At 37.6% G+C, this 17,870-nt stretch overlaps 1 protein-coding gene across 2 annotated transcripts in view; it reads right to left on the reverse strand.

The window, feature by feature from the left end:
- The window catches only part of DNA2 (DNA replication helicase/nuclease 2), a 38,770-nt gene that overhangs the window by 11,410 nt on the left and 9,490 nt on the right, over nucleotides 1–17,870 (reverse strand). For both annotated transcript variants that reach the window (XM_055591211.1, XM_055591215.1), the window contains exons 5-10: nucleotides 17,367–17,498; nucleotides 10,156–10,375; nucleotides 7,178–7,295; nucleotides 5,482–5,641; nucleotides 3,641–3,835; nucleotides 1,904–2,134 (exon numbers count right to left, since the gene is read on the reverse strand). In XM_055591211.1, coding sequence (XP_055447186.1) covers nucleotides 1,904–2,134; nucleotides 3,641–3,835; nucleotides 5,482–5,641; nucleotides 7,178–7,295; nucleotides 10,156–10,375; nucleotides 17,367–17,498 — 1,056 coding nt within the window. The remainder of the gene's footprint in view (nucleotides 1–1,903; nucleotides 2,135–3,640; nucleotides 3,836–5,481; nucleotides 5,642–7,177; nucleotides 7,296–10,155; nucleotides 10,376–17,366; nucleotides 17,499–17,870) is intronic.

Here is a 17,870-nt window from a genome sequence, read left to right on the forward strand (position 1 = left end):
ACAGTGCATTCACAGAAAAAATGCAAATCTGATTATCATTCTTTTGTTCACTTAACATGGTATATAAACCCTTCTATGACCTGACCTCTTCAATAACTCCTTTATCTTTTACATTCCAGAAAGTAATTAATACCTGCACTTTCCAGAACCCCCCACCTCACACCATCAGGCCTTTCCACACCCCGTCCCCTGTGTCTGGTATACTCATCCCAGACTGCTTCACAGGGCTAACATTCCCCCACAGGATGAAGATCTAGAATGACCCTTTTCACTCGCCTTCCCCGAGCCTCCTAAAACTGGGTTAAATGCCTCTCCTGTTTCCCATTAATTCAAACACTTGTCATATTAGACTGAAATATATATTTATTTGTTACTCACAAGACTACAAATTCTTCAAGAGTTTGCAAAGTATCTAACACATGTTAGGTACTAAATAAATACCTCACAGGACTGACTGAAGGGACTCCTAAGAAACAGCAGAAATATCACGGCTTATACTCCAATATCATGAAACCCGGGCTAGGGCCGGTTACTGCTTAACCAGGATTACTGATTACTGGAGAGCAAGCCTGGACATTTCCACTGCAGTTACTCTCTGGATCCCAATTACTTATCTCCATCCACTGAGAAATGTGACGCATGCCTGCACTTAAATGCAAGGAAGGCTGGGAGATCAGGAAGAGGAGAATATGGATATTAATGAACATGGATATTAGCTTCTATCACAAATTTTCATACCAACTATTCTATTTACTTAATATTTTTCTTTAATTTACTTTGTTTTAATTTATACTTTATATCACAATTATAAATGGAAAAAAGCAATTTGAACAAAATGGTGAGCGCCCAGAGGGCAGAGGAGGAGAAATAAGCGTTACAGCCAAAGCAGGACATCTGTCCCGCCTGCTACACACGTGGTTGTGAGAATTATTTAGATAAGATTACATCCATATGGGGCTTCCCAGGTGGCTCAGTGGTAAAGAATCCACCTGCCAATGCAGGAGATGCAGGAGATGTGAGTTCAGTCCCTGGGCTGAGAAGCTACCCTGGAGAAGGAAATGGCAACCTACTTCAGAATTCTTACATGGAAAATCCCATGGACAGAGAAGCCTGGCAGGCTACAGTCCCTGGGGTCACAAAGAGTCGGACACAACTTAGCAACTGAGCACACACCCACACACACATGTCCACATTACTACTATGGAACATAATGTACTAAACAAAACTTTAGCAGTTGGATAACTGCTAAATGCCAATGAACTATATAGGCTTCCCAGGCGGCACTAGTGGTAAAAACCTGCCTGCCAAAGTAGGAGACATAAGAGACTCAGGTTCAATCAATGGGTTAGGAAGATCCCCTGGAGGAGGGCATGGCAACCCACCCCAGTATTCTTGCTTGGAGAATCATCATGGTTAGAGGGGCCTGGCATGCTACACCTAGAGGGTTGCAAAGAGTCAAACATGACTGAAGTGACTTAGCACTCACACACTGAACTGTATGTTTAAAATGGTTAATGGTTAATTTTATGATATGTGAATTTTATCTAAATTTTTTTTTTAAAGGCATGAAGCACTATATGAAGATGAACCTCAGAAACAGTATGTTAAGTAAAAAAAGCCAGTCACAAAAGACCACTTAAGTGTATGAATCAGAAAAGGCAAATCTATAAATATAGAAAGGGAACTGGTGGTTGCCTGGGGTTGGGGGAGTGACTACAGGGTACAGGGAGTCTTCCAGGGGCAATGAAAATGCTCTAAAATGGATTTTGGTGCTAACTGCATAGCTCGGTGAATATACTAAGCACCACTGAATTGTAGACTTTAAATGTATGAACTCTATGATATATGTTTACTTATCAATAAAGCTTTACCCTCCCCACCCAAAAAGGGAACATTTCATCACCTGTCTAATGAACAGGTTACTGTTGTTGAGTTAATCTCCTTCACGTATCCCCTAGACAAGGCAAACAATGTTCTCTCTTCTCCACTTAAAATAATTCTGTCACCTGCCATTAGATTTGTGATAGGTATGGCTCCATTTTTACGCTGGAAATTATGTAAATACTGTCCATCACAAACTGTTTTTACATGTTCCATTCTAATCAGGCTCCCAATGCAGCTGCCACTCTCCTCCCTATGAAAGAGAAAGAAAAAGAGAAATTAATTTTAAAATACTCTCTCAGGGGACTTCCCTGGTGGTGCAATGGCAAAGACTTCAAGCTCCCAATGCAGGGGACCTGGGTTTGATCCCTGGTCAGGGCACTAGGCCCCACATGCCACAACGAAAGATTCCTCATGCCACAATGAAGTCGGAAGGTCTCATGTGCTGCCAAATAAATAAATAAATACTTATTTAAAAAATAATAATCTCTCGGGACTCCCCTGGTGGTCCAGTGGTTAATACTCACACTCCCGCTGCAGTGAGTATGGGTTTGATCCTTAGTTAGGGAACTAAGACCTCACAAGACGCGTGGCAAGGCAAAAAACAAAACAAAAACCTCTCATCACCAGATCTCTAAGCAGGTGCTAGAGAGCTCCCCCCTTTTTTTGAGGGGGGAAGAATCCCCCTCACTGTACCCACAGATGGGATTTCTGAACAACATGCTTATCAGCACTTTGATTCTTGACTGACACCCCCACCTCCTGTTCTGACACATGTTAACACTACAGAAGACAAATCATAATAATCTAACTCTGAACCTGAAGTGAAGGAAGCAGTAACATCAGTTCAGTTCAGTCGCTCAATCGTGTCTGACTCTTTGCAACCCCATGAATCGCAGCATGCCAGGCCTCCCTGTCCATCACCAAGTATTTACAAGAGAATTTATAATTATTCTTACTAAAACAATGGCAAGCACACTAACAATTCCACTGTGTCTCAGAAGTCAGCATTAAGCATTTACAGTCTCTCGGACACTGCTATAATACTACATTTCAGAAGCCTGCTGGCGCACACACCTGACATATCTACTATACTTATGTATTATGTAGTCTATTGAAAATGACTTAAACTTTCTTCACTTGTGATGGCACGTTGTGTTAAAGTCTAGTATTAAAGAAATAACGTTCTTAGGTCTCAAGTCGCATTATTATCAAGATTCACTCTGAAAAGAAAAGAATGGGTCAAAAACAACTAAATATTACTAAAGAAAAATACTATGCAAAATGCACAAAATGATAACTTTATATGTAACTTGTAAAAAAAAAAAAGACCTCACAAAATACAATATTGACATGCTTTAGAGAATTTGAATCTCTATGAAAACTTACTAAAAAACTTTTAAAATACTGTAGTATTTAAAATATTCAGTAAAACTTCATTAATTTATACTGTGCCAATATGCTAAAATTCACCTTATGATATACTCAAGTTTTTCACTCTTTTCATTGATGAAAAAGGATGTAACTTTACTAATAATTTTTAAAATAAGATTTCTTGAGGTATATTTAATCTACTAAAAATAACAATGGTTTTCTCCTTAGAAAAAAATTCATTGACAGCCATCTGGAGTTGGCATGAATATATGAAACTTCATGCCTTTAACATGGTCCTTAACCTGTATTTGTCATGAATCACAAATCTCATCCCACTGGCTAATCCAAATTACTTAAGTTTTACTGTATTAAATGGACCACTTACATTTCTGAAGCAGGCATTAACCATATATGTTGGTAATTTCTTTTATTATCCTTTGATTGAGACTCCAGGGTTAACATTAGATACCAAAGGCTAAAATACTCTAAGTGTATAGGCTTGAGATGCTGGGTTTCTTCTTTTATTTTGGGCCACATGCTGGTCGGGACTGAACTGTCTTCCATCTGTTGTTCAACCGCCCTAAAGATAAAGCTCCAAGTCAGAGATGCATATAAAACATTTCACTGGCTATGAAATGAGATATTTCTAAAATAAGTACACATATGTGACAATCATCATACTTTACAACCACAGCACCCACTTTTTTAAAAAAGTCATTTCAGGGGTAAATATGCTATAGGATAGCATAGAAAACATGGAGAGTAAAACAAGGTGTCAAGAAAATGTGCCTGTATTATAGTCCCAAATTTCCCAAGTTCATGGTTTTTGCCATTAAGAGATCTTTTGATCCAATACAGTTGGCTCTTGAACAACATGAATTGAACTCTATGGATCTACTTACACGTGGATTTTTTTCAATAGTAAATAGCACTACACGATCCAAGATTGGCTGAATACAAGAATGTGGACAAACCTTGTATTCAATCTGGGCTCACCACGCAGTTGTAGGTGGAGAGCCAACTATGAGATATACTCAAATTTTCTACTGCAGAGAGGATTGGTGCCCCCAACTCCAGCATTGTTTAAGGGTCACTGCTACTACTAAGTCACTTGAGTCGTGTCCGACCCTGCGCGACCCCATAGACAGCAGCCCACCAGGCTCCCCCGTCCCTGGGACTCTCCGGTTGCCATTTCCTTCTCCAATGCATGAAAGTGAAAAGTGAAAGTGAAGTCACTCAGTCGTGTCCGACTCTTAGCGACCCCATGGACTGCAGCCTACCAGGCTCCCCTGTCCATGGGGTTTTCCAGGCAAGAGTACTGGAGTGGGGTGGTCAACTGTACTTTTAAAAATCCTTTATATGAATTTTCAGGCTGAATTAGAAGTTTGGTTCTGATTTGATCTTGTTTCCTAGTCTGAATTTGCATCTAACCGCTTTCTTGCATCCTCCAAGACTCTCACTGGCCTATGATAGTATGTACATGTGTTAGTCACTTAGTTGTGTCCAACTGTTTGTGACCTCATGGGCTTGCAGCCCACCAGGTTCCTCTGTCTCTGGGATTCTCCAGGTAAGAACACTGGAGTGGGTAGCCATTCCCTTCTCCAGGGGATCTTCCTGATCCAGGGTTCAAACCTGGGTCTCCTGCATTGCAGACAGATTCTTTACCATCTGAGCCACCAGGGAAGCTCAATGAAGGTATAAATACATATAACTGCTCATAAGACAGCTAATAAACTTGCCATATGTAGAAAAATAGACAAGTATAAACAAGACAATCTACTGGATTATATCAAGACAGATCTACTGGATTATACTGTCTAAAAAAATCAATTTCCCAGTTTTGAACTACAAAAGGTTTGAAATTAAAACAACAACTAAAAAATGGAAGATTTCTTGAAAAACATTTAAAAAAAGTTACATTCACAATGCCTATACTATATCTTTAACTATATCCTATAAGTTTGACAATTATTTCATTTTCTCAGAAACTGTATGCAGCAAGATTAAAATATCTTTTGGAAAAAGTTTTAAAAGCATTCTATTTTTCTCCAAAGAAATAGGCTTGTTATGTAATATGAACTAACTATACTTTTTTCTCTTTCCTATTCCCTTCATTTTAAATAACCAAAATGAAGTCATCAATGCCAGACCAGCCAAAAATGTTAAATCATTCTGAGTTGAGTGCTTACTTAACTGGAATTAGTACTTTCGGAAGACAGTACTTACCTGCTATAGAGAGCACAGTTGCCCATCTGTGAACAGTATTTACAGGTTTGCTGTTCCTCAATTATTTGGGGCAAAGGAGCAAGTTCTGTCTTCTCTCCAGTAGATTTGTTAATACGGTTTAACAAGGAGAATGCCATCTGATTTCTTAGCCTTAATAATTCTGTGGGGGGAAAAACGGATGGGTGTTTTCTAAGAATTAATTAAAATTTATTATATATCTTTTCCATTACATGTAAGCAAAACTTTCAGATTCAAAAACATAAAAAGGAAGGAGCAACATTCATGTATCCCACTACACCAGAATAATAGCCACTGTTAATATTTTGGTATATTTCCTTCAATTTTGGTTCATTTGATAAGTTTTTAAAGTTTTTAAACAACCTAAGAACAAATACAGCTATCTAGAGTGTCTCATTCGGAGAAGGCAATGGCACCCCACTCCAGTACTCTTGCCTGGAAAATCCCATGGACGGAGGAGCCTGGTGGGCTGCAGTCCATGGGGTCGCTAAGAGTCGGACACGACTGAGTGACTTAGCACCAGCAGCAGCAGCAGCAGTGTCTCATTAGGTGCCTTTGGTGTCTTTGACCACCTACATTCATGTATCCCACTACACCAGAATAATAACCACTGTTAACATTTTGGTATATTTCTTTCAATTTTGGTTCATTTGTTTAAGTTTTTAACGTTTTTAAACAACCTAAGGAAAATACAGCTATCTAGAATGTCTCATTATGTGCCTTTGGTGCGTTAGGTATCTTTGGCCACCTGATGCGAAGAGCTGACTCATTTGAAAAGACCCTGATGCTGGGAAAGATTGAGGGCAGGAGGAGAAAGGGACGACAGAGGATAAGATGGTTGGATGGCATCACCGACTCAATGGACATGGGTTTGGGTAGACTCCAGGAGGAGTTGGTGATGGACAGGGAGGCCTGGTGTGCTGCAGTTCACGGGGTCGCAAAGAGTTGGACATGACCGAGTGACTGAACTGAACTGAGAGTGTCTCAAATATAAGATAGGAAGTTTAAAATAAAGTTTTGTATAGGAAGATTTTTTTAATTTTATTTTATTAAGGGATACTTGATTCATAATTTTGTGCTAATTTCCACTGTACAGAAAAATGATTCAGTTATACATATATATATTTTTTCATACTCTTTTCCATTATGGTTTATCACAGGATATCGAATATAGTTCCCTGTGCTATTCAATAGGACCTTATTGTTTGTCCATTGTATACATAACAGTTTGCACCTGCTAATCCCAAATTAAATGTCCATCGACAGAGGAATGGATAAAGATGTGGTACATATAAACAACAAAATACTACTCAGCCATAAAAAAGAATTAAATAATGCCATTTGCAGCAACATGGACCCAGAGATTACCATACTAAGTGAAGTAAGTCAGAAAGAAAGACAAATACTGTATGATATCACTTATATGTGGAATCTAAAATATGACACAAAAAAACTTATATAATAAAAAAGTTAATAATGTCTTCAATAATATAGTATACTGTCAAAATTCTTTTTTTTTAAAAAGTACCACAACTTATAAATTACAAAATGTTTTAGGCCTAGCAAGCACGGTGAACAATTGATTGGCGGGTATAAATGTGTGTCAGCAAAAGTTAAAGGGTAAAAACAATGAACAAACAAAACCCTGAGAAGTAAAATTGAGAGAAAACAGCTTAACCTCTTTTATCAAGATGTTTGGCAGGCACAGGGTACATCTGGCCAGTCTTTAGGTAGAGGAGCAGGCCGGCCTCTGGGTCAGGCCTCCTCTCTTGGCTTAGCAGTGTATACAGAACAAGCTGTGAAAACAAAGTACATTTTGTCAAGTAAAACTTTAATTTTCAATATTTCCATATATGTTTTACAGTCAATATATATTATAATTTTTTTTTTTTTTTTGGCCCTACCTCATGGCCGTAGGATCCTAGTTACCCCATCAGGGATCAAACTCAGGCCCTGGGCAGTGAAACCACAGAGTCCCACCCACTGGACCACCAGGGAATTCTGAATACATATTATAATTTCAAAATCAAAAGGTCAATTAAATTATTTCCATTTTGAAAATAACATGATCTGAATTCAGTACAGGTAATACAATAAATTCAATGTCAACTATTTAATTTGCACAAAACAACCATAGTATATATATATATTTCTCACTTTACACAGACAAAAATAAATATTTAGAATTTTTCTTAGACAGTAAATGTTTAGGTTTCCAATAAACGTTAAGAGGGAAATTAATCAAGAGATGTTTTACATATTGAAGTTAACAGTCGTTAGACACTATTTTCCCTGTTTAAAATAAGTAAATGAATTAAACACTATAAAATGCATATTATTTATGTCATAGTAACTGTGATAACTAAACAAGACTAACTCTACAGAGTTTACTGCTTTTTCCAGAACAGAAGGTGGCATTAAGTGCATTAGGTTTATGTGGCGCTCTTCAGAGAAACCATCTAAGATACGTTAGATGTAGTTCCTTTAGTTCATGAAAACACCTTAGCAGTAACATTTAAACCTATGTAACATGCTTTGGGAGGCCTTACAAGCACTCTACTTGTGTTGCCTGATACAGCACGTACTGTGCTTAGGTGCTCAGTTGTGTCCCCATGGACTATAGCCCACCATGCACTTTGTGACCACATGGACTAAAGCCCACCAGGCTCCTCTGTTCAGGGGATTCTCCAGGCAAAAATACTGGAGTGGCTTGCCATGCCCTCTTCCAGGGGATCCTCCCAACCCATGGATTGAACCCGGGTTTCCAGTAGTTGAGTTCTTTACCATCTGAGTCACTAGGGAAGCCCAAGAATATGGTATGGGTATCCAAAGATACAGCATAGGTAACCAAATAAAACGTTTAAAAATTAAAATGAACTCATAAATGACAAGGTTTATGAGCCTTGGGGCTGTGAACCAAGAGAGTCAATCCAAATTAATGGTCCTTCCATGTTAATTTTTCCCTACACAGGCACTGAGGGAGAAAGAAGAGGACTCTGCTTCTGGGATTTATTAAAAGGGAAAAATATCTGAATGGCATTCCCTTCATATAATGATAAAAGGAAGCTGGAATGAAATTTTACAACATTATTATAGTTCAATTATATCACAGGTTTAATTCCACTATATCACAAGTTAAATAGGTTTTTGTGAGCTGGTTTAGACATCACAGCTCCATATAATATTTTTCCTTTAGAAAATATGTTTCAAATGCCAAATTTCTAACTTAGAAATGAATTTTTAGAAAATAATCCCACCTAAAAAATAAAAATCCTCCTTAAATGAAGTTAGTCTATAACATAAGCTTTTTCTATATTACCAAAGTGGAGAAAGTCAAACCCCATAAGATGAGAAATTTATCTTTCCTCACCTACAATACCTATAATATATCAATGATTTTACAATAATTCTCTGACTATCTGCTTGCTTCTTACACCCTGAATATGCAATATACACACCAGTATATTTGTTTGAGCCTTGTTCAAATCAATTTTCTCATTTTAAAAATAAAACAAATACAACTATATTCTTAGAAGTTCTTCCTGCAACTTCTCATCTTGCAAAGATAAAAGTTCTAACTGAACAAAATTAAACACAATAATATTGTTTGCCTTGAAGGCACTTTAATTTAGAGCAGTGGGCTTAGAAAAAAGGTCTTTGAATCTAGACCACTTTAGACACTGAAATGCCTTTATATTTCTCTTCTGTTAGCATTCAAAAGTGAGTTCAATCAAACATGTCCTTAAACAAGTGAAAACTTTCAGCCTCTATTATATATAGAACACATTTCTTCAAATCTCTGATTCCAAAACAGCTTTTCTTGTATCGTGACATGATTTTCCTTTCTCAAGAGGGCTTTAATCTAACCAAGTCTTTGTTCATAATTTCAGCTATATCTGTTTTACTAAAGTGAAATATTTGAGTCTTCTAATAAGGGAAATCTAATTTTTCTACCTTTGGTATTTGTTATATAATTAAGAATGACAAGAAAGACTTAGTAAGAGAAAAATCTCTTTAATCCCTGATTATACAATTCAGTAGGCTCTTAGTTCCCCAACCATGTATTGAACTCAAGGCCCCAGCATTGGAAGTGTGGGTCTTAACACTGGATCACCAGGGAAGCTTCTATCTGCTTATTTAAAAGTGTCTAGGATATACCATAGACTGCTACTGTGGAGGCTGGCAGAGGGATCAGAAATAATTAGAAAAAAAAACATAACTTTATGTTAATTATTTTGATTTGTTAACTCACTATAATTAATATAATATTTCAGGCAATTGTGGAGGCCAACAGAAGATTGTTATATTTACCAAAGAGAAGATGATTTTTAAAAAACCTGCATTTAACATAATGGTAAGATTCAGTTAGTCCTATATTTCATTTTATTTGATTTTATTTTTTTTATATTTCATTTTAAATAAAAATCAGTATAATCAGATTAAAAGTCAAAAATGAATGAATTTACACTGCTGTTTCCTAAAGAGTATCCTATGTAGATGTTACATGAAAATAATAACTCCGGTAAATTACGTTTAGGAAACACTGGGTTAAATTAAAAATTACCTGAACTAAATCAAAATATATAAAGCAGACTACTTTTTAAACATTTAAAAAATCTAAACATATTACACATTCAGACAATTTTCTTATTATACCTGACTACGGTGTTCAATAGAATTTGATTCTTTGCCAGTTTTAAGTTCCAATGGCATTATCTTATATTTCGTTTTACATCCTCGATGTATTTTCACACCAACTGTAACATCGATTTTGCCCTTCAATCCAAACCTAGGGGACCAAATGCTTTCTTCAATATCCAGTGAGTTTGTAACTTCAATATTACATGTTGAATTACTGTTACTACCATCACTTGGCCTAAAAAAAAAAAAAAAAAAAAATTTAAATAGAAACATTTAATTAAAATATTTTATTTAATTTAATTAGAACACTTTGCTCATTTCTTTTATGCTAGCATTGACTCTCTACGGCACACAGGGAATGTGAGGATGGGAACGAGTCTATAGAGCTTTATGGCAGTGATTCCCAAAGCATGCTTCCTGAATGAGTAGCATCGGCATCACCCAGGGAATCGGTCATAAATGCAAATTTTCAGGCCCCATTCCAGACCAACTTGTTCAGAAATTGTATAGGTGAGACCCAGCAATTTGTTTAACAAACTCCAGGTGATTCTGATGCGCAGTCAAGTTTGAATCCTGTAGTGTCTAACTCATATAATTTAAATATTCTTAATGTTTATCATCTGTCCATTCAGTTCATTCCTATGACAATCTTCCTAATTCAGGGCTTTATTTCCTCAGGTCTATATTATTGCAAAAAGCTCACTACTTAGATTGCTGGAGCCACTATGACAATTTGTATATTTTGACATACAATTATTACACAGATTAATATATAATGGCTTGCATGCGGTTGTACCCTAGGTAACAACGGACCTATGTCTTCATGTAATACTCTATTAAACTGAATAAGGATGAGCTGTCTTTTCCTATTATCTATGCCATCTGGGGCTTGATCATCCAACACATCATCCCTACCCCACTATCCCCATGACAATCCTTGGAGAAGCTTGGGTGCTCCTATACTCATTATATCCTTTACTTAATCATTAAATGAATACACCTCTGCCACTATCAATATTTAAAACTAATATCCAATTTTTTTTAGTATTACAAAAGAGGTTCTGATTTTAATATCTTAACTGTTAAATAAGGCAAGAGCACAGGAAGGAGGGAAAAAAATGAATTTATGAATGTCAAAGGAATCAGAAGAGATGAAAATAACTTTTAAAGCCTCCTGTACTTTTATCTAACATTTATTCATTTTCAGAGCAGGAAATGATTCTGCAGAAATAAAGCCAGATAAGAGCAATCTTTTATTAATCCTATTTTATACTCATAGCTGTATAAAATACTAAGTCTAATGGAATTAGATTTAGTAAAATGGACATGAGTTTGAATAAACTCTGGGAATTGGTGATGGATAGGGAGGCCTGGCGTGCTGCTGTCCATGGGGTCACAAAGAGTCGGACACGACTGAGCGATTGAACTGAACTGAATACTAAACCTAATGGAAATGAAATGGATAAATGAAAGGGATAAAGTTTCTAGTAATAAAACATTTTATATCATATAAAAATCAAGATTTAAAAAGTATAAGAATTCTACTCTCAAAATACATGATTTAGTTGACTTGTTTTACTAATTTCATAGGTTGTTTTTTTATTTACTTGCTTTTTGGTCTTGCCATGCTGCATGTGGGATCTTAGTTCCCCGTGCCAGGGGTCAAACCCATGCTGCCTGCTGTGGGAGTAAAGCCTCTTAACCACTGAATCACCAGGGAAGTCCCAAGCAACTATTTCTTAATAAATCAGAAAATATTCCAAGAAAAAGAGTGCGATCTTCAATAATTTTTTAAAAACTGTTTCAGAATGCTTCAAATATAATCTCCAAGAAAATATGTATAGTTCTGCAATCTCAGAAGAGGACAATCAAAGAATTCAGGGAAGCCACAACTTTTCAGAAATTCCTGAAATATTAATCTGTTTTTTTCTCACTAGAAGTTACCTGATCAAGACACACTTAAATATATGCCTCTAAAATAAAGCAAACTTTATCAAATATCAAATGTCATATGCAAGCTATGGACTATAACCCACCAGGTTCCTCTGTCCATGGGATTTCCCAGGCAAGAATATTGGAGTGGGTTGCCATTTTCTTCTCCAGGAGGTCTTCCTCACCCTGGTATTGCACCCACATCTCCTGCACTGGCAGGTGGTTTCTTAACCACTGAGCCTCCTGAGAAGCCCATATATTTAACAGAAGACAGATAATGCAACTTTTAATGTTGCTATACTAAAATTCATTCCTCTAGAAAAAGAAGCAATATGGTTTTAGACTTAGATCTGTAGAACAAATGATAGTACTTTATATTTAACTACCCTCCTTTTCATCAACATAACGCTGTAAAATTCCTTTGAGAACCACCTGGCAGAGAATATAATGTCATGAAGATAAAGAAGAAAGGTTATCTCTTTAAATAGCTTTTAAGGGTCTCGTTCTCTGCTCTAACGCCTAAAGACTTCTTCTTTTTTTTTTTAAGACTAGCTATAAACTGCTGGGGAAATGATGCAAATTAAAGTATAGAGAAGTGCCTGCTTCATAGACAGACACATAAAACCCTATCAGAAATAACTGAAACAAAGAAGAGTCTCATACCAAGACACAGAGATGAGAATACCAAGCTGAGAATCAAGAAATTCCTTATTCTGGACTTTGCTCTACCACCATGTTTTCACAGAAAACCATGTCACACCACCTCACTTTCCTTACTGGAAATCTAAGGCTTAATCACAAAATCCCTTTCAGATCAAAGATGATTTGGAATCCCAAACTTTCCTAAACTTCCATGACACACTGTTTCTAAGCTACCAAATCCCTCAAGGGTCCACCCTCAGCCTCCTTTGAAGAATTCTATCTTTCCTTGTGTCCTTTTTTTCTATTATTATTATTTTTATCTGGCTTCCCCAGGTCTTAGTCGTAGCACATGGGATCTAGTTCCCTGATGAGGGATCGAACCCAGGCCCCCTGCATTAGGAGCTCAGAGTCTTAGCCACTGGACCACCAGGGAAGTCCTCTCCCTATGTCCTTATACATGGTTACCTCCCACGGTTCTATGCCTCTTATGCTGCCTTCTGCAGATTGCTGTTCTCTCTCAGAAACCCCCCTCCACTTCTATGTTTTCAACTACCACCAATACACTGAGTTCTTGGAGGGCTTTAGCCTCCCTGTAACATCTAGAATGATCTGGGGCACAGATACAGCATGTAATACATGTTTGCTGAATGGATAAGTCCATAAGACTACGAGGAAAACAGCAGCTTATTGACACTGCAAAAATGATTAGCCAAAAGAAAAAACGTGTGAACAAAATGCTAAAATAACAGTGACAGAAAAGCTAATACCTAAAATAACCATAAAAATGGATATCCACCACAATTCTAAATCTCAAGCAAATTCAAATGGCTCAAAAAGAAAGGAATGACTCTAATACAGAAGGAAAGAAAGGTAGGGAGGGAAGGTAAAACAACTAGAAAGAAATAGTGAGGAACGATGGAAAACAAAATTAAGTTTGTAATTATTACAGAAAAATCAAGAGACCAAAATGACAGAAAAACTACAAAACAAAGCCAAGGAACCAGGAAGAGAATGACTGTTTAATAAACACTTAGCAGATTATCACAGTGAAGACAGATGCACCAAGAGTCACCCCCTGTGCAAGACAGCAATCTGCTCCAAAGAAACAAAGAACAAAGCGTTTATAAATTCATTTTTAAGAACTACAAGAGGGGCATCCCTGGTGGTTCAGTGGTAAACAATTTGCCTTGCAGTGCAGGAGACACAGATTCGATCCCTGATCCAGCAAGATCCCACATGCCCCGGAGCAACTAAGCCATGTGCCACAACTATTGAGCCTGTGCTCCAGTGGTTGTACTCAGCCATAAGAGAAGCCATCGCAATTTAAGAAGCCCACGCTCCACAACCCGTGAGTGGCACATGCTCTCCGCAGCAACAAATATTAAATAATAAATAAATGCTTTAAGAAAAGAAAAACAAGAAACATTAACCAATTTACTCTAGCTGGTTTTTTTTTTTTTCAGGTAAGTAAATTTACGACCACACAAAAGTAAAGAATGTGATAAATACACCCAATTCTAACAGCAAGATAAGGCTTAGTTTTTTTTTAAAACCACTAAGTGTCGCAGAAGGCAATGGCACCCCACTCCAGTACTCTTGCCTGGAAAATCCCATGGTATGGAGGAGCCTGGTAGGCTGCAGTCCATGGGGTTGCTAGGGTCGGACACGACTGAGCGACTTCCCTTTCACTTTTCACTTTCATGCATTGGAGAAGGAAATGGCAACCCACTCCAGTGTTCTTGCCTGGAGAATCCCAGGGACGGGGGAGCCTGGTGGACTGCCGTCTATGGGGTCGCACAGAGTAGGACACGACTGAAGTGACTTAGCAGCAGCAGCAGCAAGTGTTTTTTTAAATTGACGTATACTTGATTTAAAATGTGTTAGTCTCAGGTATACAACAAAGTGATATGCATTCTTCATAAAAATATGGAATGCTTTATGAATTTGTCTGTCATCCTTGTACAAAGTAAAGTGAAAGTCGCTTAGTCATGTCCGACTGTTTGTGACCCCGTGGACTATACAGTCCGTGGAATTTTTCAGGCCAGAAGAGTGGATTTGGTAGCCTTTCCCTTCTCCAGGGGATCTTCCCAACCCAGGGATCAAACCCAGGTCTCCCGCGTTGCAGGCGGATTGTTTACCAGCTGAGCCACAAGGGAAGCCCCATCCTCATATAGGGGCCATGATAATCTTCTCTGTATCATTCATATTTTCCTGTATGGTACTGCCAAAATGAACACAATGACTAAGTACTTTTTAAATACATATCAAAGTTCCTATTGACAAATTGATTGTGGTGATGGTTGCACAACTCTATGAATATACTGAAAGTCACTCAACTATAAATAATAATTAAAAAAATATATAAATAAAATCCTACCAGCAGACACAGAACATTGAAACATTGCTGGTAACCTTCTAAAATGAGTTAAAAAATTCTCAAAGAATTCTAGCCTTATGTAAAAGGTTGTACATTTTCCAAGTACCTTGGATAAAGCAGTCCAGTTCTGAGGTTTTAATATACCTCAGAATATTATGGAGAAATAACTGTCTCCATAAGGTCCACGCCTCAACTTGTGTACTCTTGTTCCCTCTCTTCTACTCAATGACACAGCTCTAAGAATAATGTTGCCCTCTATGGAATTCCTCTCATTGGCATATAATGTGCTGTATCTCCCATCTTTAAAACAAAAACAAAACTCTCTTAACTCCACATAAGCCTCTGGCTAACGTTCCATTTCTACATACCCTTTTATACGACAACCTGTCAATACAGTCGTCTACACTCTGATTCCAAATTCTCTTCTACCATTCCCTCTCGACCCCACTCTCGTCATGTTTTCTCCTCTAGAATCACCATTGACTTGTCTTCCCCTGATACCCTGCACCCAATCCATCACCTTGCACCAAAATCTATCACCTCTACCTTGAAAATCTGACTATACTCCAAGTGATACTCATCACTTCCACAAGTCTCACTCTGGTCTAAGCCACCACCATCTCTATTTTGGATTCCTTCAAGAACCTCCAAATTGGTCTCACAACCTCTGCCCTATCCTACAACACAGTCTTAAAAGAGCAACCAGACTGATCCTTTCAAAAGTAAATCAGATCAATATAGAAACTAGCAAAGCGAGGTAAAGGAACTTGCCTCAAGTTACACAGCAAAACTGTGGCAAAACTGGGATTCACAGCCAGGCTCAGTCTGTCCTTTGAACCACAGAAAACTTGAGAAAACATGTTGGTCCAGAGAACTCATTGTCCCCAAGATTTCTGACTCAAAAATCTTAAAACGAGTTCAGATCACAAAATGTCACGATATAAAATATCCAGAATATTGAGAAAAGATGAAGAATACTGATGTAAAAGGAAGTTATGACTATTTAAAGAAAAATAAAACAGTGCCTATTTAAAAAAAAAAAAAAGAAAGAAAGAAATGATATCAAAACCCTCTGTGCAAACCCTGCAACGGCTTCCCATGGTAGCCAAACCACATCTGGCCCTGGAATCAGAATGGCAGCCAATGTCCTGCAAGGCTGCAGAGGCCCTAGGACTAGGACTGCTTGTCCTCTTCCACCTCACTCTGTTCCAGCCACACTGGCAGGGGTGCGTTAGCCACAGGGCTTTTGCCTGGAGTGCTCTTCATAGAAATAGCTGCACAGCTCCTTCCTTCATTTTCTTCAGGTTCCTGCTCAACATTACCTTATTAGAGGCCTTTCATGATCATTCTACGGAAATACGTCCCTTCAACTCCTTTTTCTTACCCTCCCCATTATTCTACATTACACTTATCATGATCTGGCACCTTGCTGTTCACTTGTTCAGCAATACAGAAGCACCATGAAGTCAGTAGCTTTTTTTTCTTTCCACTACTGCAATCCCAGTGCCTAGATCACTACTTGGCACCCATTAGGCATGTAATAAATATTTGCCAAATGGGCAAACAGTGGGAGGAAAAAAGGATTACCTACAAATTTATACCAATGCTACTTTAAGCGGGAAAAGAAGTAAAAGAAACCAACCAAAAGCCAAACAGTATTGAATGGCTAAACACAGTATTTAAACATAAAGTACAAATCCACAGCAATCAACACGAGACAGTCCATACATGATAGTAACACAGAGAAATATATGTTATATTAAGAAACACCCCCAAATATTTACAGACTGAAAGTTTTATCTTAAAAAAAACCATACCTACATCCAAAAATCATAAATTTTATTAAAACAAAAATAGAATTTTCTATTCATTGGATTATTTTTTTTGGTCCGAGAAAGACACTCAGGACTGTAATTTATAAAGCAAGCAAACAAAAATGCTAGTTTTCAGGACTTGATCTCTGTGTGTGTGCTCAGTCGCTCAGTGGTGTATGACTCTTTGCAACCCCATGGGCTACAGCCCACCAGACTCCTCTGTCCAAGGAATTTTCCAGGCAAGAATACTGGAGTGGGTTGCCATTTCCTACTCCAGGGGATCTTCCCAACCCAGGGATCAAACCCACATCTCTTGCTTCTCCTGCATTGGCAGGCAGATTCTTTACCACTGAGCCACCTGGTAAGTTCAACTTGACCTCTAAAAAGCTTTAATTCAACATCTTGAATAAAATCCTGGACTAAACACATAGACACCATATACACAAAAATGGGTTTCTTACAGAGAAAGCTGCATCTGAGGGAAGTCAGTTGAAGTATGTTTATGCATGAAATCTCCAGCCCATTTAGAAAATGAAGGAAGATACTCCTCTACTTCTTGTTTTATTTCATCTTGATTCAATTTCAGGCGGTACCTATCAAAATAAGAAATATTAAATATGAAAGTTTAAATATGAAAAAAGTAAACAAGGACAAAAACACTCATATAAGCAACCCAAGCACCCATCAACGACTGAAAAAATTAATTAAATGTGATACAATGGAATGTTATTTAGCCTTGGAAAGGAAGGAAATTCTGATACATGTTACAACATATATGAAGCTTGCCATTATCCTGAATAAGCCAATAACAAAAAATACTGCATGACCACTTAACATGAGGTACCTGTACTAGTCAAATTCATGGAGACAGAAAGGATGGTGACTGCCAGGGACTGGGGGAAGTGAGGAGTTGTTCAATGGATATAAGGTTTCAGTTTGGAAAGACAAAAAAGTTCTGGAAGTGG

The sequence above is a fragment of the Bubalus kerabau genome, chromosome 1, assembly GCF_029407905.1.
Source record: "Bubalus kerabau isolate K-KA32 ecotype Philippines breed swamp buffalo chromosome 1, PCC_UOA_SB_1v2, whole genome shotgun sequence".
In the NCBI taxonomy this organism is placed as follows: Eukaryota; Metazoa; Chordata; class Mammalia; order Artiodactyla; family Bovidae; genus Bubalus; species Bubalus kerabau.